The 10,747-nt window shown below is 41.8% G+C and overlaps 1 protein-coding gene across 1 annotated transcript; it reads right to left on the minus strand.

Moving 5' to 3' along the window:
* Window positions 1–2,364: 2,364 nt before the first annotated feature.
* LOC129812836 (adenylosuccinate synthetase isozyme 1 C-like) lies at window positions 2,365–10,692 on the minus strand. The gene is made up of 13 exons (XM_055864750.1): window positions 10,372–10,692; window positions 8,430–8,532; window positions 8,276–8,338; window positions 8,130–8,180; window positions 7,912–7,978; window positions 7,393–7,500; window positions 7,136–7,217; window positions 6,922–7,048; window positions 6,644–6,798; window positions 5,104–5,228; window positions 4,847–4,944; window positions 4,538–4,687; window positions 2,365–4,132 (listed from the first exon to the last, which is right to left on the minus strand). Exons 1-13 carry the CDS (start codon window positions 10,567–10,569, stop codon window positions 4,080–4,082), a joined length of 1,380 nt encoding a protein of 459 aa, XP_055720725.1. The 5' UTR covers window positions 10,570–10,692; the 3' UTR covers window positions 2,365–4,079.
* Between the last annotated feature and the right edge of the window lie 55 nt (window positions 10,693–10,747).

The raw sequence follows: 10,747 nt of genomic DNA on the forward strand, positions 1-10,747 counted from the left end.
ATTAGGTATTTGTTGTGAAATTGTTAGATATTACTTGTTAGACATTGCTGCACTGTCGGAATGGGTTTTATCCATCTATTACTGTATTACTGCACTGTTGGAGCTAAAAACAGGCATTTTGCTGCACCTGCGATAACATCTGCAAATACACTATATATAAAATAGTATGTGGACACTCCTTCAAATTAGTGGATTCGGCTATGTCAGACACACCCATTGCTGACAGGTGCATAAATTGAGCACACAGCCGTGTAATCTCCATAGACAAACATTGGCAGTAGAATGGCCTTACTGAAGAGCTCAGTGACTTTCAATGTGGCACCATCATAGGATGGCACCTTTCCAACAAGTCAGTTCGTCCAATTTCTGCCCTGCTAGAGCTTCCCTTGTCAACTTTAAGTGCTGTCATTGTGAAGTGGAAACATCTAGGAGCAACAACGGCTCAGCCGCGAAGTGGTAGGCCGCATAAACTCTCAGAATGGGACTGAGTGCAGAAACGCAGTGCATAAAAATCATCTGTTCTCTGTTGCAACACTCCCTACCGAGTTCCAAACTGCCTCTGGGAGCAACTTCGTCGGGAGCTCCATGCACGAGCAGCCGGACACAAGCCTAAGGTCACCATGCGCAATGGCAAGCGTCGGCTGGACTTGTGTAAAGCTTGCCGCCATTGGACTCTGGAGCAGTGGAAACGCTTCTCTGGAGGGATGAATCATGCTTCACCATCTTGCAGAATCTAGGTTTGACGGATGCCAGGAGAACGCTATTTGCCCGAATGTATAGTGCCAACTGTAAAGTCTGGTAGAGGAGAAATAATGGTCTGGGGCTGTATTTCATGGTTCGGTCTAGGCCCTTAATTCCAGTGAAGGGAAATCTTAACGCTACAGCATACAATGACATTCTAGACAATCCTGTGCTTCCAACTTTGTGGCAACAGTTTTGGAAAGGCCCTTTCCTGTTTCAGCATGATAATGCTCCGTGCACAAAGCAAGGTCCATACAGAAATGGTTTGTCGATATTGTTGTGGAAGAATTTGACTGGCCTGCACAGAGCCCTGACCTCAACCCCATCGAACACCTTTGGGATGAATTGGAACGCCAACTGCGAGCTAGGCCTAATCGCCCAACATCAGTGCCGACCTCACTAATACTTTTATGGCTGAATGGAAGCAAGTCCCCACAGCAATGTTCCAAAATCTAGTGGAAAGCCTTCCCAGAATTAACGCCCATGATTTTGGAATGAAATGTTCGAAGAGCAGGTGTCCACACACCTTTGGTCATGTAGTGTATGTGTACCCAACCAATAAAATTTGATTTGTGTCACGCCCTTTGCTTTGTATGTTTCTATGTTTTGTTTGGTCAGGGTGTGATCTGAGTGAGCATTCTATGTTGTATGTCTAGTTTGTCTATTTCTATGTGTTTGGCCTGATATGGTTCTCAATCAGAGGCAGGTGTTTGTCGTTGTCTCTGATTGGGAACCATATTTAGGTAGCCTGTTTTGTGTTGTGGGTGATTGTTCCTGTTTCTGTGTTTGTTCGTTTATTTCGTTATTTTGTTTCAAGTATTCGTATTAAAATGGATACTCACCACGCTGCATCTTGGTCCGACATTTCTTACTCCTCATCAGAGAAGGACGAAGAATATCGTTACAATTTGAATTAGTCTTTTATCTACTGTATAGCGGTAAATTCTCACTTGGTTAAGAACACATCATATGTCGTCCATTTCTTATGATATGTTGCGTCCTTTTTTGTATGCAATTCTTAAGATCATACAATATGTTCCAAATTTGTCAGTGCTTAAGATCCCGGACAGCATCTTTAACAAGGATTACAATTATTTATCGCACTCTTTCACTCCTGAACTTGTTTATTATGCAAACAGACAACTTGGTGATACAAAATATATGTTGTCTGCGGGTGTAATAAATGTGTAAGGGAGTGAACTTTATTTTTAATAAGGGTTACATGGAAAAAATCGAACCTCTCTGAAATTACAATTGATGGCCCTCCCTTAACTCTACCTGAACGCTTGAAAAAAAGTGACCCTCCCCTAAACCCAAAATAATAATTAAAACAAAGTGGATAGCTGAAAACATGTCTACAATTTACCCTCACGTTTGGACAGACCAGCACCTTAGATATCCATTATTAGAAAATATTCTTTCTCCTGTAAGTCTTACATGGCAACGCAGGAGATTTGATAGCGTACAGGGCTGCGGGCCAGAAGGTTTGCAGACCACCGTGGACAAGAGAAGCGGTGGAAAGATCCCCTTCATAGTGAACACATTGCATGAATCTATCATCTTACTTGCAAGTCAGAGAAAAAAAATTGCCTTTTGTAAAAAATGTCATGCAATTCTACATCATTTTACATATTAGCAAAATCTTTTTTAATACACACAAATTACCAAAATTACAGGCTAAAAACAGACAGAGAGCTAAGCCTATGTGATCATTTTATGTTTCTCCAATGTCAAAACAGTGTGTCTTGTTTACAACGAAACTGTCCCTGTTTGCAAATAATAAAATCTGAGACATCAAGTTGTAGCCTGGTCTTGTAGACTAAACATAACATAGTAAATGTAAACCCGAGACACACAAATTAGTATGATATTTTATGTTCGGTATGGTTACATAAAACAGATGGTTAGTTACGGCAAAAATGAAAGTAGGGTGGTTGGGTAGGCTTATAACCTGAACGTCTAGCAATCCAAAGGTTGTGAGTTTGAATCTCAACATGGACAATTTTACCTAATTAGCAACTTTTTACCTAATTAGCCTAACTTTCCACCCAAGACAGAGTAAGCCTGCAGACACAGAAAAATTTAATCTTTACTGCCGTCTACTCTTCCCTAAAAGCTGTCTGGGATTAAATATCTTCTATTGTACAGAAAGTGAATAGCTTAATTGATAGTGACAGAATTACATTTCTTCCCAGGCATACATTTTTTGTCTCCTTGGCTATAGAAGGTTGCAGCTCAGGGTCTGAATGTCAAAGAAACTAAACAACTAAACAATGATATCCCCATATATAGTAGTACAAACCTATCAAAGTTGACCTCTGGTCCTCCTTCTCATCTTCAAGCTCTCCTTCTCAAGCTGAACAGAACATAGGTTATAGGCTAGTCTGCACTCAAGATAGTACATTTTTTGGACTAGGCCTAATATAAAATATATGTATATTATTTTTGCAAAAGACCTTTGACTCTCCTTTTAAACTGCCACCATAGTCCTACACTGCACAGCCATTGTTTAGGCAGCACACAAACACGTTTTTGATCAGCAAGAGCAGAGCATGCCGGGGCTCAGGGTTGGAAAATCCATTGCAGTGTGTAATGCAGCCTAGTTTTATTTACACCATCCCAGCAGCTTTCTTAGAAATATAACTTTGCTCTGTGCTTCTCCAAGCATGCAATTCATAGCCTATAGCCAATAAGCTATGGATCTTTTGATTGAGACCACACTAAATAGCGTATAGACGCACTTGATATTGCGCCACAAGCGGAGAATCAGGGTTGAGGGGCAGCATCGGGCACACATCGATATATAGCCTAACAAGCAACTCATTATAAAACACTGAGAAATATAGACATTTCATCAATTACAAATAACATGATCCTCCCCTGGACTAGATAAAAAAAAATACAAAGCCCTCTCCTTGACTGAAATTGAAAAAGCATTACCCTCCCCCATTTTCTCCAGGTACACATGATGTAAATTTTGATCCATCCCTAAAGAAGACCGAAAACATAAGGCAGTTAACATTACTCAGGAGGAAAAGTTATTGGATGTGTTTTTTCTTTCAGGGTTGCTGTGTGGCACAAGGTAAGATTTACACATGGCTCAGTCATACTGTAAGACTTTCTGGCAGACATCATTACAAGGCAATTTACTGATGCAACACAGATAGATGTAAAGTTACCAACGTTTCCACTCAACATTGTTTCAAGGCTACACGTATCTGTTGGCAACAGGTTTTTACAGAATATTAGATAGTTTGAGGGTTGTAAACATATGTCACATCAAGCCACATCTCGTCCATCCATGTGCATCCATCTTGGGGAGAGAAAAGGAAAAGACTCTAGAACATCTGGATCATGCACTCTCTGGACTTTCCGACGCCGACCCACTTAACTGTAGAGAAATTACAAAGGACATGTCAAAAAACACTCACAAATCCCAAAAACCTTTGCACTAGACTAGTATCATCCTTTCAGAATTGGGTACTTGTTATAATATAGCCAATACTGCCCCCCACTGGCACATTGAAGCCATGTCCCTTTACCAAGGCTCTTCAGTTTCCCATTTAGTGGTCAGTATGCTGGACTGTGGTATGGTTGTAGCTGGTAAAACTGGGTCACCTTCAGTAGGCATTCCACTGAAGAAAATATTTTGAAATGTGTTGAAATGGAATAGATACTACTATGGCCTATATGCCTATTTGTTCAATAAGAAGGCTTATTTTTGTTTTCAGTTTGTGCCCTACTGAAGATTAGCCTGCTGTCAGCAGGAACTCCCTGTATCCTGCATGTAACTTACTGGGTACTCCAATGTGGTTCTCCACAAAGCGGATGTAGTTCTGAGCCTTCTGGGGGAGATCATTCCACTTCCTGGCTGCAGACGTATCACTCTTCCAGCCTGGGAAGGTCTCATACTCTACCTCCACTTTGTGCAACAGCTCCATGTTAGCTATGTGAATGAAGGTAGACGATAATTAATCATCCGAAGAGAAATCAGATGTTTGTTGAGATAATACTTCATGAATGTCTCTCTTACAGTGTCGGCCTAGTCTGGTACAAGTAGGCCTACTTCTTAATCAATCAATACAGTTGAATGTAGAGAGCATACCTGGGAAATGGGGAATTCTTTTGCCATTGATTTTGTAGGCCACTCCTACTTTGATCTCATCCAGCACATCAAGGATGTCAAGTTTTGTCAAAGCAATGCTGTTAGGAAACAATGTTATTTGTTTAACACATTTGAGAAAAGAGAGGAAAACTACTACATGAATTACATTCAGACAAGCAGTCACAGGCAGAGACAGTACATTGAACCAGTCAGATAAAGACTTCCTAGAGGCTGATATTTTAGTCCTATCAACTCACGCAGTGAAGCCATTGATCATGTGGGCGTATCTCAGGATGACCAAGTCCAGCCAGCCACAGCGACGTTTCCTGCCTGTTGTCACGCCCACCTCATGACCTCTCGTCTGCAGCAGCTCACCTGTCGCCTGCACAAAACAGACTCAGTTATCTAGAATCAAATCAAACTTTATTTGCCACATGCGCCGAATACAACAAGTGTAGCGCTTACCGTGAAATGCTTACTTACAAGCCCTTAACCAACAGTGCAGTTCCAAGAAGAGTTAAGAAAATATTTACCAAATAAATAAATAATGAGGCCCTATACAGGGGGTACCGGTACCGAGTCAGTGTGGTACAGATTAGTTGAGGTAATTTGTACATGTAGGTATGGGTGAAGTGTAATAGTCTGGTGGCCATTTGATTAACTGTTCAGCAGTCTTATGGCTTGGGGGTAGAAGCTGTTAAGGAGCCTTTTGGTCCTAGACTTGGCGCTCCGGTACCGCTTGCTGTGTGGTAGCAGAGAAAACAGTCTATGACTTGGGTGACTGGAGTCTCTGACAATTCTATGGGCTTTCCTCTGACACTGCTTAATATTTAGGTCCTGGATGGCAGGAAGCTTGGCCCCAGTGATGTACTGGGCCGTACGCACTACCCTCTGTAGCGCCTTGCGGTCAGATGCCGAGCAGTTGCCATACCATGCACTGATGCAACCGGTCAGGATGCTCTCGATGGTGCAGCTGAAGAACCTTTTGAGGATCTGGGGACCCATGACAAAACTTTCCAGTCTCCTGAGGGGGAAAAGGTTTTGTCGTGCCTTCTTCACGACTATCTTAGTGTGTTTGGACCATGATAATTCGTTGGTGATGTGGACACCAAGGAACTTGAAACTCTCAACCCGCTCCACTGCGTCGAGATCACTTGGTTAATCAATAGTAATTTTTGGGTACTAATCCTAATGGTTTTCATTAATACAATTTTATAAAATGCTTAGTAAACCAATAGATTTACAGTTGGAGTGAGAGATCAAGCTGAAACATGTTGAACAGCAGCCCCATGGACAGTTCTCATGTTAGGTAACATAACCCCAGACCAGACAGTAAATCTATCTTGAACCCTGACTCTGGCCTAAATTTAGGCCTTGAACATGTGATCAGCATGATAGCTAAATAGTGTTTTAACAGGCCTCTCACACAATCTGACAGCTGGCCACAGAGGCAGCGCATTTTGAGACCAGGCTTCCTACATGTGTGAGGGTCATGTGACCTTAAACACTAGGCTTACTATACATATCCAACTCTACTTGTACCCCAAAAGAAAACAACATGTCTAAACAAACTGCAAGAGAGTGACTTAGGCACGGTAAATATCAAACTGCAAAATTCAGTATAACCTCTGCTAAGAGGCCTTCACCTTTATGGCACAGGTGATAGTGGACACTCTCACTCAAGGTCACTGGTTCAAGTCTTGCTCTGGCTGTGCCCCTTTAATCGTTACTCTCAGTAAGGAGATGCTACTGTAAGGCAAGAGTCAGAAATGTCCAGATAGAGGAAAGAGATCTTACATTGAGCTGTTCTGTGGGGAAGGCACCAATGCCTACCCTGGTGGTGTAGGCCTTTGATACACCATACACTTCACCAATATTCAGGGGAGGGATGCCAAGACCAGTGCATGCCCCACCAACAGTGCAGTTTGATGAGGTCACAAAAGGATATGTGCCTAAAGGGAAGAGAGAAAGTAGGACTTAAACTTACATACAGATGAGTTGTCCATTTAACCATCAAACTTTCCTGTCCATCTCATCATTGGCACGATCCTCAATGGGTCTATGACATGTCTTACCAAAGTCAATGTCGAGGAGGGCAGCATTGGCCCCTTCCACCAGAATTTTTTTGGGGGGTCCATGAAGAGCCTCATACATGTAGTAGACTCCATCCCGTACCATCGGCCGCAACCTCTCTCCATACTCCTGCACAATACAAGACAAACAACAGTCTCATAGATCTAATATATCCGTAGCCCATGACTATTCATTCAGAGGGGATTTACCACATACCTTCAGTTTTTTCAGCTGAGTATCAGTATCAACTGTCAGGGATGAGTACATGGACTGGTACTGCGCGACAAGGTTCTTGAATCTGAAAGAAATCCCCAAATCATCTCACTCTTTATTACTGCTCACTTCAGTGGGTCAATTTAGTTCAAGAGCAAAGTCTCAAGAGAGACACAATCATATACTGTTGGACTCTAAAAATGTTTGTTGTATGTGAGGTTTAGATGTTTATATTGTGTACTGTCTGTCAGTAAGCATACTTGGTAGAGAACTCTTTAAAGTCTCCCAGCAGGTCACAGACACGCAGTCCAATGCGAGATGCTTTGCTGGTATAGGTGGGTCCAATGCCTTTCTTGGTCGTTCCAATACTGTCATGAGGAAAACACCCGTTTTAGCGGAGGGGATTACAAAATAGAATCTGCAATTTTTCATCAGCTGTGGAAGTGATTATAATAATCATTTGGTGGGTGCTTATTTGTCCTATTTCACACATGTACAAGTGTGTTTTAATATGCATGAGTGAATTGGAAATGTGTTTTTTGCATATTCCATCTCCCCCTGAAAGTGGGGTCAAGTCCAGAGTCAGCCATTATCAATGCTCAAGGGCACATCGACAGATTGTTCACCTTGACGGCTTGGGATTCAACTAGCGACCTTTCGGTTACTGGCCCAACACTCTAACCGCTAGGTTACCTTCCACTTGACTGAAGTCTCTATTGACAGTGACACATTGTATTCCCGTCCCCTATGTAAGCAACCATTGCCTTCCCTACCCTTACATCTTTCCCTCTGTTGCTTGTCGCTGGGTCTCCTGAATTCCATCCACAACCTGGTGGAAATCAAACACTGTCGAAAAATCAAAGCAAAATAAATGTCCTCCTTTCTCTAAGCACAATACAAAGATATACATTATGCAGATAAACACACACTACTAAAATAGCACATATAATGTATATATCTTCGCTTCATTTGTGAAACCAGAAAAATACAAACATACCGAGGTGAGCTCTGTCAGAGACAACTAGTCTCTTCTCCCAACCTTTGAGACCTGGTCAGAGAATGGAGAACAAAAATTGACTGTAACGGTTTCCTCGAACTTGACAATTACAGTATTGACTGTTTTTCTAAAAATACTTGATTTACCTTTCTTCTCATTCTTCTCCGCCTCCTCAAACAATCCTGGTAGGTGTATGACTACGCCATTACCTACAATGGACCATATGCTGGATAAATGAGCACATATAGACAGTTGCCCATTAGGGTCAGTGTAAATGGTGATAAAGATAGAAACACTCACCAATGACACATATGCTTTTGGGGTTGATAATGCCACTGGGGAGAAGGTGGAAGTCATACTCTGTGCCTTCTACTACCACTGTGTGGCCTGCATTATTACCACCCTGGAAGATCAAAACAAGATTGTGTTTGGCAATCCAGGCACTTTCAACAAAGTCTAGTGGCATGATATCACCAAAGGACAGTTATTGAGTTGATTAATGTCTGTTACTTATAATGGGATAGCAAAATGTGGACATAAAACAACCAGGACATCCACTGGCCATACATCCAGAGCAAATTCATAATCCTATCTGAATCAGTGGATAATACAGTCTAAGCCCCCTCCCCTGTCAGCAAGCTACCCCCCTACCAACTATTTTAACATACTTGGCTGCCAGACCCTCCACTCCTTGCCCCCTGGCTAAGACCTGGCCTTCTCACATGTCAAGTCACCCTGGGAATGTGACCCTTCACCAGCAGTGGGTGGGGCTGGCTGAAGGAGTACACAGAGTGCTCAGTGATGTGACTTGTTGTCAATGGAGAATACAACACAACTGTGTAATGGCCTTTACACTGCAAGTGTCCCAAAATATTACTTCTGAGCAAGTTTATTTTTTCCTTGCTGGCCAAATAGAAACTTTGCCTATGAGTCTCTCTATCTATCTATCTCTCTCTCTCTCTCTCTCTCTCTCTCTCTCTCTCTCTCTCTCTCTCTCTCTCTCTCTCTCTCACCACCCCTCGAAAAACCTGGCTCCTCTCAAGGTTTCTTCTTAGGTTCCTGCCTTTCTATGGAGTTTTTCCCAGCCACTCTGCTTCTACAGAAGCGTGCATTGTGCATTGTATACTCTTTGGGGTTTTAGGCTGGCTATACGTATAAGCACTTTGTGACAACTGCTGAGGTAAAAAGGACTTTATAAAATACATTTGATTGATTATTGACATAATTTTCATTCAGGTTAGTCTCGGAGGAGAAAAGGTGCTATCTAGAACCAAAAAGTGTTCTTCGGCTGTCCCAAAATAGGAGAACCCTTTGAAGAACCCATTTTGGTTCCAGGTAGAACCCTTTCCACAGAGAGTTCTACATGGAACCCAAAATAGTTTTACCTGGAACCAAAAAGGGTTCTTCTATGGGGACAGCCGCAGAACCCTTTTGTAACCCTTTTTACTAAGAGTGTAGTTATAACACCCTCTTTATGTTAATAGACCTTTGTAATAATATGATTATTGATCCGTGTGATCTTATGCTACCTTTCCCTGTCATTACTGTGTGATTTTAGACTTTAATTTGTAAGAAATAGTTATCATTTTTCCATATTGTTGGTACTATGGTCTATTTGAGCAGTTTACTATAGGTCAGATAGAGAAAATGTACAGCTACAGTAGGTGATGTGTGAGGAATGGATTCCCCATTGAGAGAATATGCTTCCAAGTTCTTAATAATCATGTTACAAGTCTCAAAAAGGGACAATTAACCAGTTAATAGTATTCCAAGTTAAAAAGTTTCATTTCAACTCCAGTCAAGTCAACAATTCAAAATGGTGTTGAAGAACTGGTAATATCACCCTGTAACACCACTCTAAATACATGATTTAATTATTCAAAATAACATTTAAACTATTTTCCTGTATTGTTAAAATAGAAAACAAGATTTATCCTAAATTCCATTATAGCCTACTGAGGACATCGCATGAAACATTAATGTGCCAAAAAACGTTCTGAAACATTACTCCACTGGACAAAATAATAATAACAGTAAGCTATTTCAAGGTTTTTCCAATGCCTGCCACACACCTGTCACACGGTTGTAATGTACAGTGACAGTCACTGATTCCGATATGTTGAGACATTACTTTTCTAAAGACGCATCATGAATTTCACACAATCAACAATGCGTTATAACTTTTGTCAGTTCAAGCATGTCAAGGTTACATTAATATCGCATTATATGCACACGATATTACCTGACATCTGCAAACAAGGTCAGACTCAGTCGCCAGTAAATCGACGACTTTTCCTTTGCCTTCATCTCCCCATTGCGCACCGAGCACCACTGTCACTTTGTTCCCTGTGTCATTCCGTGGCCGCTTCAGCCCTTGGGTAGGGTTGGAGGGTGAATTTGTATAACTCTTGTGGTCTTTTGCTGACCAGCTCAACGACATGATGTTGCTTAGGCTGTCTGTCTGAAACAGACTAGAATGTTTCTAACGGTAGCATTGCCATATCAGTGTCTCCATGATGTCAGAGCAGGACGCACGAACGCAGTAGGCAGATCTCGAACCGCGCCTGGCAGCACTGTCGCCCAAGTCCACGTTTCCATAAAGACTTGTTTGATGTCAA

Source organism: Salvelinus fontinalis, chromosome 16, assembly GCF_029448725.1.
Source record: "Salvelinus fontinalis isolate EN_2023a chromosome 16, ASM2944872v1, whole genome shotgun sequence".
In the NCBI taxonomy this organism is placed as follows: domain Eukaryota; kingdom Metazoa; phylum Chordata; class Actinopteri; order Salmoniformes; family Salmonidae; genus Salvelinus; species Salvelinus fontinalis.